The following is a 13,262-nucleotide window of genomic DNA, read 5'->3' as shown; positions in this document are numbered from 1 at the left end:
TTTAGGGTGTGCTGCTCCAGGGACAGATCCTTCACCGGAGGCCAAGATTGGAGAGTGCCTAGCGGGATTGCCGGGTCCCAGGTAGCCGAATAGCGAGGCGCAGGTGGACGTTGTTGATAGATGCCACGCATCAACCGGGAGACGAGCGGGTGTTGGCCGATCGCGTGGCCGTCCATCGGCTGCAGGGTACTGGACAGTGCAGAGCGGTACACTCCAATGGTCCGGTAGGACTTCCCTGCCGACACTTGGTCCGTAAGGTACTGCAGGACAGTTGCTATGCCGGAAGATGGCGAAACGGGATTAATCTCCCGTTGACGGCACCACTGACACCACAGTGACCAAGCTGAGTCGTAATGTTTCCTCGTTCCTCCACGCCAAGAAGAACTGAGGAGCGACGACACGTCTGCTGAAAGTTGTTGATGCTGCCATATACGCCCGACAGCGGCCAAGCGACTAGGCGCAGCTGTCTCGCTTCCACGAGAGGGTGAACGTCGCCCTGCTCGTTCATGAGTAGACGAGGGTGATGAGGCAGCATTATTGGTTGGTCGACACAGAGGCTCAGTAAGAGGGGAAACCATGGGGCTCCTCTCCACATCGGGGCAACTAACACACACTGAGCTACCTCCTCCCTTTGAATCTTCCTCAGGCACCTCGTCAGGAGACAAAACGGAGGAAACAGGTACGCATTCAGGTCTGACCATGTGAAGCTGAGAGCGTCGGTCCTCCACGAGTGCGGGTCTGGCTTCCAGCTCACAAATCGGGGTAGCTGGGCAGCCGTGCGTGATGCAAACAGATCCACTTCCAGAGGAAAAGCAAGTTGGTTGGCTAGTCTCTGAAAGACTTCCCGGTGGAGTATCCACTGTGCTGCTCTGGTTTGCCGTGACCAAAAGTCGGCTTCCACATTCAATTCGCCTGGCCGGTATTCGGCTCTGATGGTGATGTCTTTCTCCAGGCACCATTGCCACAGTTGTTGGGCTTCGCTGTTCAGCTCCGGGCTGGTGGTTGATCGCATTTTGTTGATGCACCATACAGCCGCCTGGTTGTCGATTTCGATGATCACATGAGCAGACCGAAGGTCCTTCGTGAGCGATTGTAGACCGAAAAAGGCTGCACGTAGTTCCAGGCAGTTGATATGAATGTGCTTCTCCGCCACCGTCCAAAGGCCTGATGCGTGGCGATGACCACAGACTGCTCCCCAGCCGACTGTGGATGCTGCATCCGTCTGCATGACCAGGTCTGGAACTGGCAGAGGAATAGAGCGGCCGTTGACCTCCTCCAGGTGCTGAAGCCACCAAGACAGATCCTCCAGTGCTGCTGCGCATAGCGGGACGGTCTCCTCCCATGGTACTTGCCGGCGTAGGGCTGATGCCCGCACTGATTCCAGGCCGCTCAAATGCAGGTTGGTGGGAAGAATCGCGGGTGCTGCTGAGGACAGCAGTCCCAGGATGCTGGCAAGTCGTCGAACCGTACTCTGTCGCTGGGCAATTAAGCTCCGGCAAGTTGTCAACGTCCGATGGACCTTGTCCGTGGGGAGTTCTAATGTCATGGCTATTGAACTGACCTGGAAGCCCGGAAACTCCACCACTTGTACCGGCTGCAGCTCTGACTTGCTGAAGTTCACCTGGAAGCCCAGGGCCAGCAACAGATGAATGAGATTGGCCACATGCTGCAACGCCTCCTGATATGATCCGGCCATGATCAGAATATCGTCCAGGTACACGACCAGACGTACGCCCTGTTGGCGGAGGCAGGTGATCACCGGGTGAAGGAGCTTGGTGAACTGCCGTGGAGCAGATGCCAGGCCAAACGGGACAGCCGCAAATCGGTACTGCCGACTCTGCCACTGCACCGTCAGGAAGCGACGGAGGGTTGGATGCACTGGCATGGACAGGTATGCGTCGGTTAAGTCCACTTTCACCATAAAATCGTTCTTTATCAATAGCTCCCGCAGCGTGGCGATACCTTCCATTTTGAAATGGTGGTATTGCACAAACTGGTTCAATTCCCGCAGGTCGGCCACTGGGCGCATCTTGCCATTCTTTTTCGGTACGACAAACAGTGGACTGAGAAAGCCAGGTGTACCAGGGGGCACCTCTTCCAGGGCACCCTTCTCTTGCAGTGCCTGTACTTCCTTCGTCACCACTGCGGTCAACTCTGAGGACATCTGCCTGGGGAGTGGCTTCCGCCACTGGACTGGTTTCCGACTGAACTCCAGGCAAAACCCTTGCACATATTGCGTGACTTCTAGGTCTCCGGTCAGCTGACGCCAGCGTCTGGTCTGACCACCAATTCGGCCGCTCGGATGTCCCTGGACCTCCGAGTCGCTCACCCTCCAGTCCAAGCCCCACTCGGGTAGCTGGGTGCATTGACATTGCAGGTCTGGTGGGAGCGCCTGCCAGCACACCTCTGGCAGGAAACGTTTCAGGCATTGTTTGGCTTCGGAGGGCCGTGCTTGTTGCCGGGCTGCTGTTGCGACCGGGGCTGCCACTGCGGCTTCTTGGGGTAATGTGGACGGTGAGGGGCATGGCTTGCGGAGGTCCACCCGTCCCTGCGGGCTCCGCTCCCTCGAAAAAACGGCTCACGGGAAGCCTCTGAAGGCTTGCGGCGTTTGGCGTTGCCGTCCCCCTGATCTTGTCCGAAGCGTGACGACCGTCTGTCTTTCCCAGCCACATGACCATGACTTGGCGGCAGCTTACGCAGTACGTCAGCCCAAGCCTTGTCTGTTTCCGCCTGCTTCGTTATCTGCTCGTTCAGGGCAGGGCCAAATAATGACTCTCCCGGGGTAGCAAACTCTGCAGTGGCCAGGCTGGAGAGCTTGGGGTGGATCTTGGATAAATAAATGGAGCGCCGTTTTATGGTGAGTGCCTGGTTAGCATCTCCCAGGAGACGCAGTGCTGCCGTAGCGGCCTCCCGGATCTGTTGACCTTGCTCACCGAGGCCAGGGTCTTGCGTGTGTTCAAGTATGTCACACAACGGACCCACCACATTCAATAATTTCGCCTGCGTCAGGTACTGAGGCCTATCGGGCCGAGCCTCCGAACGAGGCGGCTTCTTGTCAGCCCCATACACCATGCGGGCGACTTGTGCATCCAAAGCCGGGACTAGTGCTGCTGGAGTGTCAGGGCGAGGGTAGCGCCGGGAAATGGCCTGCCGGGATTTGCGTCGGAGTTCTGAGCGAAGACATGACTCAAGAAACTTAGCAGTTTCGGGCGAGACATGACGGGTAAAACTTTTCTCTTCCTCATCCCCGTCCTCCGCTGGCCAGTCAGTGTTGGGACCCACACCGTCGGACACCAGGCTATGTGTGCTACCGGAGTCCAAATCATCAGCCTCCACACCCGCTAGCGTCGGACCAAGCGGCAGGTGGCTTAATTGCGCCAGATCGCCTGGATCTTCAGGACCACTCGGGTCTGAGGGGAGAGGTCGTAGCCTTGGTGGCCCTCTCGAGGTCGACCGAGCAGCGAGTGGCTGCAGCGTGGGAAAATGTGTCGGGTCGCCCTCAACGGACCCACCACGCGTATGCTCAACACCGGCTCTGGAAGCCTGAGCGGGCTGACTACTGCAGGCAGTAGACCTCGCTAACGAGGAGTCAGCCGATTGGGAAGCAACCGGGATCAGGAGTGGATCAGTTTCCGGGGTACATGTCCCATCCACGATCCGCGAGTCGTGCTCTTGCCCGGACTCCAAATTTCCCACAGGCATGGACGTGTTGTGGCCTTCCAGGGATGCCAAACGCCTCTCCAGTGGGCGCAAGGCATGGTCCAGAGCCTGCTGGACTAGCGAAAAAACATCCTGAGGTGCGGAATCCATACCGAAAACTCAGACAACAGAAAACTTCAACTACACACTTCCTCGAGCAAAGAAAAAAGGTGAAGAAGAAGCTAGAGTTCCCGCGTTTGAGCTGATGGATCACGTGTGGAGCAGTTTTCCTTACGAAAATTTGTTTGTCAAATTTTAGTAAAACTGCGTTTTGAAAATGCTATCTCGAGCAAAGGAAAACCCGATTTCGGGTTGGTATACACTGTTATATCGAAGCTCGAAGCTCCGATATGCAAGTCAGAATGCTAAGTGTGACTAGTGGCCAGCAACGATGGCGTTTCGGCACTTGGGCAATTTTTCTGATTCACCTGCTGTTGTTCGTGTTATATGCTGGGACGTGTACGGCCACGAATGGTAAGAAAATAACTGGTATTAAAGGGGAAGTTAAGGCTAAAATCAAATTTTCACCAGTTGCAGTCTTCGGGGTGCTGAGTCGAATGGTCTTGGTCCGAGGAAGCTGAGACGCTCCATTCCTCCTATATTCCCAATCGAACTCGTACACTTTCACCGAAACTGGGTGACTGCGCCCTACTAGATGGGGATTTTGTATGCAAAATGTCACTAAAAGCGCCATTTCGTTTTTATAAAACTTATAATAAAATCACGGACGACCGTGATTGGCCCATATGTTGTAGTCTTTTGGACGCTGAGTCGACTGCCTTTGGTCCGAGAATGCTGCGACGCAGCGTTCCTTCTTTATTCCCAATCGAACATGGTTGAACAAGCGGCCATGTGCTCCTGCAGTACACCAGTCACGTGGTCACCGTGCCTAGCGGCCCTAGCCTAGCGCATGCAAGGTACAACTTGCAGCCTGTTTGACCTTTTTTTGGAGCACTCCTGTCACTCGAGTTGAACTCGAGTTGAACCTTGGTGTGAAAGTTGTCGCCTGCTGGCGAGGTGTCCAGGTGACTTTTGCATTCAAAGCCATAGCGCGGAAACAAGAAAGAGCATCGATATCAGTTCCTCATGTCCACTACATGGTGTGTTCCAAGCTTGCAAGCACACTCAAATTTGTCTTTGAATTTCGGCTTTCAGCTGCTTGTATAAGCTGTGGCTGAAACAAGCGGAAAAAACGGCTGAGAGTCAGCCAAGCCGCTGAAAGTCGTTTGCAGGACATTTTCGGCTGAATGGCTGAATCGAGCTCGGTGTGACCGCGGCCTAATGTCAATGTCAAACAGATCGTGCAGGAGAAGACTGGGATGTTGGCGTCCAGTGTACAGACACAAGTCACGTTTCCTGCGTCTTTTGCAGCATACAGGATAGACTCAGCACTGTAGAGTCCACTACTTCATGAGTTTTATTACATCTTGTGAGACAGCTATTTTGGTCACCCTTTGAGTAAAATCTAGTCCGGCAAAATCTTTTTCTTGTCCAAACCACGGAGGTGGTTGTCGCCTACAGTAGGGGCTATGTAGTGCAAGAGTCAGTGTGAATCGTATCAGGTAGTTTTGGGTCGGTCCACCAAATCGAACATGTTCTAGTCCATTTACTCATAGGCAGCCTTGCTTTGAGCTAGAACTAGAGCCACGTCAGGCTACGAAGTATTGGTGGTGAAGTGGAAGGGCCCATGCTGACAGTTGTACGTCAAATGCTATGCTAAGTGTGACTAGTGGCCACAACGATTGAGTTTTGACGCGTCGGCATTTTTTTCTGATTCAGCTGCTGTTGTTTGTGCTATATGTGGACACGTGCACGGCCAAGAACGAGAAGAAAGTACCTGGTAGGGCGGCTCTGCATTCTGAGTACTGTAGTGAATTCTAAGTCTGTTTCACAGGGTTTAGTAAATCTTCACGAAAAGTCCGAGATTTACAAAATTTCGGTCAGCGCCGTGCTTCACACCAGATAAATTTCTGAAGAAAAGAAAGAAAGGTAACTCAACCCATCTGTTTTTGCTTCTTGCATAGTCTACTAAAGAAATTATCAAAAAGAAGCAAAGAAAATTGTTAAAAAGTGAAGAAAATATTCTGGTCCATGGCTAGAATGAAAACCACTATAAATGAGTTATGACTAGACCCCTGGTATAGAAAAGCTTACTGATGCAAACACAACCGCTCCCCATGAACTGTTTTGGATATTGAATTCTGTTTTGAACTGAAGCAGCCATGGAGTGCTGGCCGTGCAGACGTGAGCACTGCTGGTCCAGTTTTTACAGTGTTAACATGAACTAAAGTGCGTGTATGGAAGGTGCCGGCCTTGGTCATTCCACCGCATTTCATTGTCCACAGCGATAACTGTTACTTCGCTGGTAAGGGAACAAAAGGTGAGAACAGCAGTATGGGAGGCTATGTATGAAGTGCATGCAGGCTCAGGGGACAGGATGTGCAAGGAGGCAATGTAAGGGAGAGCTTAATCCAAAGGTGTATCCATGACAAATGAGATAGCGCACAAGACCGTCAAGGCCGGGGCGGCTGGGGTCGCCTCACTTTTCCGGCCAATATACATATTTGTTTGGAGCGTACTGCAACAAAGCGCGATGATCGCTGCTCAGCGCAAATAAAAAATAAAAAATAACACAGAATCCTTTCGTAGCGTATTCTTGGTTTGTTGCAGAATTAAAAAGTCTTTCATTGTAGTTAAACTGAAATGGCACCAAATGCCCTGAAATGCTTGCAATTGGTTTCAATGTTTGAAAATTTCCTGTGGGAGAACCCCAGAACCCCCTTCCATGTCCGCCGCCCCACCTCCCAAGTCGGTGCAACGGGCCTGTCACAACAGTAAGTGTGCGGGTAAGAAGTGCAGCTGCAACCATATCTGCACTAAAGCAGACAAGACAAAGGTGGGAATGCAACTGTAACATCAATAGCGATGGGTGCTACACCCACAGCCCCTGTAAAATGTACTTTGAAGTAGCAAATCGCAATATACTTATCTTGGAAATAGTGTCTGGTTTTGAAATGTGGCAGGTCAACAGAGAATCAATTGTTCAACACACTCTGTATGTGTATGTGTTGTACTGTTGCTTTGTGACTGCTGATAAGCGCGTTTACATTCTTCATTTCAATCTTACTGGTGTATATGCAATGTACAAATGTATGCGCTGGGAGGAGGAGCGAGTAAACTCATCCTAGGGAACACAGCGCCCATTCCTTGGACGAGTTATCTCGTCCTCGGTCCTCAAAGGGTTAAGCTTAAAACCTTGACAAACCTCCGCGAGCGGCGACGTTAGTCATGACCGAAAGTGACTGCACGAAAACACTGTCCTGGCTCTCAGCTATGTGAGCCCCTCTTTCAAGCGCTTCCCCTGGCCTAGAGGCGGCCTAAGGAGTGATACCTCAGGCCATCACGAAATGTACAAGTATCTGCAACTTCCAGAAAACGGGGGCTAAAAAATCACAACCACCCCCAATGAGCACATGCACACGTGCACACAGACCTTTGGACCTTTGGAAAGCCCATCGCCGAAGGCGATGATAGCTATTAGGCGAGGCAGTAGTTCTTGTGTTGGGATAAATCATTCGGACAGCGAAAGTCGCGGCCGCAGACACAGACGAACACTCTTGTTTGGGGCTGGCTTGGTGGCTTCCGACGGCTACGTTCGCGCCAGTCCCTCCGGTCCTGAGCAAGGTGGTACCATTGCGCCTCCAGGATACCGGTCGCAAACAGGTCTGAAGCTGCCACATCTCTCCAACGACGCTTGGGTCCATGGCGGGGCCGCGTATTAGTGCCCGCCGCAAACAGGATCTGCTTTGGCAACCTGGTGTCGGCCATCCTTGCGAGGTGACCAAGCCATCACAGGCGATTTGCACGAGTGGCCTCCTCCAGTGAGGCTGGCATGCCGCTGCGCTTCGCCAAGTCTTCACTTGACAGGTGTTCCTGCCACTGCTGGTCTCGGGTAACACTCAGGATCGTGCGAACCCACTGTCGATGGAACGTGTCCAACCTGCGCAGGAGGGGTGCCTTCAGCGTCCATGTCTCAGAACCATACAGCAGCACTGTAAGAACCACGGCCTGGTAGACCTGACGTCGGATTCCAAGCGATAGACCCAAGTTCCGGAAAATTGGTTGGAGGAGGCTACCAAACGCCCTCGATGCCTTGGCGAGACGCGTTGTGACTTCGGCATCCAGCTCTCCATCGTCGCTGATCGTACTGCCGAGGTAGGTAAAATCGCTGACCACGCCGATCACGTAACCAGCACTCCCAGGCCAGGGGGGACTTGTTGGCTTAGCGGTCGGTTTGGGATTCTGGAGCTCTAGAGAAGTGACTTGGTGGCTTGCTTTGCTTGGACACGGGAGAAGAAGCCTTGGATGCGGCCGCTGCTTTTCTGTCACGTGACTGAAGTGCCTACTACTACTGCTATCGCTGGATATTGGATGTTGGCTTAGAGGTCGGTTTTGGGATTCTGGAGCTTTGGAGAAGTGACTTGGTGGCTTGCTTTGCTTGGACACGGGAGAAGAAGCCTTGGATGCGACCGCTGCTTTGCTGCTGTTTTCCAGTGTTGTGCTGGGTTTTGTTTCTTTTTTCCTTGTGTCTGGCGTGTATTTTGAGTTAGCAGAGTTTCACCATCTTGTGGCGTCTTCATCATCCCTGGACTCGCACTCCTCGCGTTGGGATGCCGTGCGGCTGGAGGTGGTATTGCTAGCTTCTCCCTTACAGGCCGGCGGAGCGCGGTGTTCATTACCGATAATGCCTTGTTGTCAGTGTACGGTAATTGGAAAGTGTGCCAGGTGCTCCTGCAAGACCTCTCACGCCGTCTGTATAGATTGCTACCCCAGTCGCAATACCCCATCGACGTGCAGGAATCGCGGCACAGCATCGACCGCTGATGACAGTTCCCGACCCGCTGGCGATAATAGTAGTCAAGGTGCAGGTCATCCTACCAGTGTCGTTTCGCAACCCTCTGGATGTGCTCTGCACGTCCCAGTGGTCGCTGCATCAAGTGTACCGAGTGCCAATCGCGGCGTTGACCCCACAGCTAATTGGCACAGTCAGCCTCCCGCTTGGACCAGACGGACATATCCCCGCACACATCCCCGCAGTGATGACGACCACTCAGCGCCTGACCCGGGACCTCCTGCGAGATTATCGTCCTCGACTCGTGCTGTGCCTGTGTTAGCTGAGGCATCGTCAGTGAGCCTGATTGATATGGAGACGGTGAGTGGCGACGGACCAACATCATCAAGCCAAGACATTCCACCATTGATGGCCACGGCACCTCCCATCGCGTTGCTGCGGGTTGAGGGCTTGGGCGCTTCTCAACGGGACGGGTCTCTTGGTGGGGGACGCCCAGTGTCTTCGGCACAGGCGCCTGGCATCCCAACAGCCGGCCTGATGGAACCCAGTACTCCGCTGGCCCAGGAGATATACGACGAGGTGGTTCACTGGAGGAAGTCATTCTTCAAGATACCATGTGGTTCTGTTGGGAAGGAGCTTGTTAATGAGCTCTCTTCCTACATCAACAAGTATGTTCAGTCTGGCGGAGACGACACCGGTGCGCTATTCTACTTTTCCATCCTGCCGGTTCTCACGCTGCAGCGGACGGGAGCTAAATGTACAGACAAGGAAAACAGCGGTCATCCACAGAGGCGGATGCGGCTTTGGAAAAGTAACGACATTCAGTCTTTACTGGAGGAAGGTCGCTCTCTTCAGCGCAGCACAGGGGGTCGGGCCTCGGGCGACAGGAAGCGCGGACAGGACGATATGGCTCGACGTTTCGCCGACTGTATGACTGCTGGCAGGGTGAATGAGGCGTTGAAAATTCTGCAGCCCGAATCCACAGACGGCACATTGAAGCTTGAGGACGTGGTGACGTCTTCTGATGGCTCTCAAGAAACCGTGCGCCAGCTATTGCAAGAGAAGCACCCTGCAGCGCAGGCTGCCTCCCCGGAGGTACTCTTGCAGGGTGCCCGGGAGAACGTCCACCCAATCCGATTCGACTCGCTCACGTCCTCACTATTGCGAGACACGGCGCTGCATTGCGAGGGCTCGGCTGGACCGTCTGGTCTTGATTCGGCTTGTTGGCGAAGGATGTGCTCTTCATTTAAAGGCGCATCGACAAATATGTGCAATGCATTGTCTGGACTCGCGCACCTCCTTGCGAGTTCCAACGTTGCACCCTCTGGCCTGGTACCCTTTCTCGCGTGCCGACTTGTGGCTCTGGACAAGAAGCCTGGTCTGCGCCCAATCGGTGTTGGGGAAGTCCTGCGCCGCATCATTACCAGAGCGATCTTGAAAGTTGTCAACCAAGATGTTCAAGAAGCGTGCGGTTTCATACAGAAATGCTCGGGTCTTCCTGCGGGCATCAAAGCTGCTGTTCATGCCATGCAACGCCTTTATGATGATGAGTCTTGCGAGGCTGTTCTTTTGGTAGACGCACGTAATGCCTTCAACTGCTTGAACAGACAAGCAGCTTTGCACAATGTACAATACCTGTGTCCACCTATTGCGACAATACTGAAAAATTCGTATAACACCCCGGCTCGTCTCTTTGTTGCAGGTGGTGGTGAGATTTCGTCCGACGAGGGCACTACGCAAGGTGACCCGTTGTCCATGGTCTTCTACGCTTTAGCGACGCTCCCTCTAGTCCAGGCACTGCAGGTTGTGCATCCTACCGTACGGCAAACGTGGTATGCAGATGATTCTGGTGCGGGTGGGAAGTTGACTCGTCTCCGTGGATGGTGGGACAGCGTTGAGGAACAAGGGAAGCTGTACGGATACAACACCAACCCGGAGAAAACGCTTCTTCTCGTGAAGCCCGAGCAGGAGGAGGAAGCCTACAATATGTTTGCTGGTACTGGCATACGTATCGTGACCGGCGCCACGAAATACCTAGGCTCCTACATTGGCGAGTCTGATGCTGTTGCCGAGCATGTGCGGCGGCGAGTAGGCGAGTGGATTGCGGAACTAAAGGCACTATCGGATGTTGCGCGCACGGAACCGCATGCAGCCTATGCTGCCCTGACACATGGTCTTCGCGGCCGGTGGACCTACCTCCTCAGAACAGTACCTTTTCCAGCCGATTGCCTCTCTCAGATGGATGACATGATGCGCACGGTATTGATACCTGCGGTAACTGGCAGGGAGGCATTTTCGGACAACGAATGGGCTGTTCTTCAGCTTCCCACACGCCTGGGTGGCTTTGCCGTGCCATCCCTGTCTCAAATGGCTAATGGGGCTCTGGAGACGTCGAGGAAAATCACATCAGATCAAACGCTGGAGATATTCGACCAGAATGACCGGTCCAGGCCCTCGATATCGATAGAGCATGCAATTCATTCAGCCCAGCGAGCCAAGTCAGCAGCTCTGGCGGAACGGCTAAAACATGACGAACAGCGGTATATGAGCGCCAAGGAAACACTTACTCCGCTTGCCGCCCGCCAGTTGGAACACCTTTCGGCCAAGGGTGTATCGAGCTGGCTCCACACCCTTCCGCTGCGTGAGCACGGCTTCAGTCTGTCCAAGTGCGACTTCCGCGATGCCATTGCGCTGAGGTACGGATGGCCTCTGAGAGATGTCCCGGAGAAATGCGTGTGTGGCCAGGATTTCACCGCGGCTCATGCGATGTGCTGCCCAACCGGGGGCTTCCCTACCATTAGACATAATGAGGTACGAGACATGATAGCGGACTTAGTCACGGAGGTGTGCCCTGACGTGTCTGTGGAGCCATTGCTCGCGCCGCTGGAGGGCGAAGTCTTCAGAGCTGCCAGCACCAACACGGCACATGATGCCCGATCTGACGTCCGCATACGTGGGTTTTGGACAAGGGCACAGAACACTTTCCTTGACATTCGAGTCTTTCATCCTGACGCCGCCTCGTACGCAAAGAAGCCCATCGCTGACCTCCTTCTCCAGCACGAGAGGCAGAAGAAGCTGCAGTATAGCGAAAGGATTGTCAATGTTGACCGTGGTAACTTTACCCCGCTTGTCTTCACCACGGCTGGCAGTGCATTCCCAGAATGCTTGCGGTTTTTGAAGCGATTATGCGCTATGCTGGCACAGCATGATGGCAAGCCCTACGGCGAGGTTATGGCCTATGTCAGATGCCGTCTGTCGTTTGCACTCCTCCGAGCTGCAGTTATGTGCATCAGAGGGGCTCGCTCTGCATACCATCGACCGGTAAATGCATTGCGCCCACTAGCCATGGCTGAGGGACGGATGTAACAGTGGTGTGTATCACCTCGCTAATGGCAGTGTCCTCAATGCTAATGGACGCGTCATGTTTTTGTTTATAATTTAAGGTGCAATTTAGCGCTGATGTGGGTATTTCTTTGCTTTTCTTCATTGGTCCTTTAAAATGAAGCGGCTTTTTATTTCCTTTTTTCTTCTTTTGCACCGAGATATTATTTCTTGCTGTTTTTTACCGGATGTGTCACGACTTTGAATTGAATTGAATTTTCCTGAATTGATTTGATTTTTAGCGTTATGAGCGGCTTTATTGACATTGCTCTTCAGATTGGATTTTTTATTTTTTTATTGGACCATATTTATCAACCATAAGTACAGCTGCAGTGATATCTTCAACTGCATTCTTCCTATTTTTGTTACTAATACCTGCTCGACTGCGGTAAGCACTCCCAGGCACCACAATATCAGCACGGATGACACTCGGACCGACCGCCAAGAACTTCGTCTTCTGCACACTAACAGTCAGGCCCCAGCCTGACGCACACTGCGTAAATTCCTTCACCATCGTCTCCATGTGCTCGTACGAAGTGGTATACAGGGCAGCATCGTCCGCAAATAGCGACTCCGACACGGATAGGTCTGTGAGTCTGTGCTTGGCAGTACGGTCACCAACCAACTTGCGGCCGTTACGATGTTTCATCGGGAGACTAGGCACTGTGGATGTTGAACGCCAGTGTGCAAGGACGGCAGAGAAGTAGAGGTTGAACAACATCGGAGCCAGGGTGCAACCCTGGCGTAGACCATTCTCCACCCCAAAGCTGTCAGACTGACCACTACCCACGCGAACAGACGCCATCATACCCTCGTGAAGAGACCGGATCACCTGAAGCATGCGCGGAGGCACACCGAGTTTTTGCAGGACCAGCCAAAGCGCTGTTCGGGGGACCGAGTCGTACGCCTTGCGTAGATCCACAAACAAGACGTACAGATCAGATTGATGTTCGTTGACTTTCTCGAGTACTTGGCGGGCAGCAAAGATCATATCGATGCAGCCCCTACCCTTCCGAAAACCGCACTGAGACTCTGGTAGCCAGTCTTCAGCGAGTGGCTCAAGCCGATCCTGGAGCACGCGAGCAAACAGTTTGCCCACAACATCGAGCAAGCTGATGCCATCCCAGTTATCGCAGCTATGCCGGTTACCCTTCTTGGGAATGGGGACTATCTCTGCATCACCCCAGTACGCAGGGACCGATCCAAACACACACACACACACACACACACACACACGCACACACACGCACACACACACACGCACATGAACACACACACACACACAAACACACACGCACACACACGCACACACACACACGCACATGAACAC

The 13,262-nt window shown here is 53.3% G+C and overlaps 1 protein-coding gene across 1 annotated transcript; it reads right to left on the bottom strand.

Moving 5' to 3' along the window:
- Nucleotides 1-274: 274 nt before the first annotated feature.
- Nucleotides 275-2,164, bottom strand: LOC135809296 (uncharacterized). Its single transcript, XM_065322624.1, has one exon. The coding sequence runs from the start codon at nt 2,162-2,164 to the stop codon at nt 275-277; it is 1,890 nt and encodes a 629-aa protein (XP_065178696.1).
- Nucleotides 2,165-13,262: the final 11,098 nt, after the last annotated feature.

Source organism: Sycon ciliatum, chromosome 1 (assembly GCF_964019385.1).
Source record: "Sycon ciliatum chromosome 1, ocSycCili1.1, whole genome shotgun sequence".
In the NCBI taxonomy this organism is placed as follows: Eukaryota; Metazoa; Porifera; class Calcarea; order Leucosolenida; family Sycettidae; genus Sycon; species Sycon ciliatum.
The sequence above is the reverse complement of the archived record's forward strand: the minus strand, read 5'-3'. Positions and strand labels throughout refer to the sequence as shown.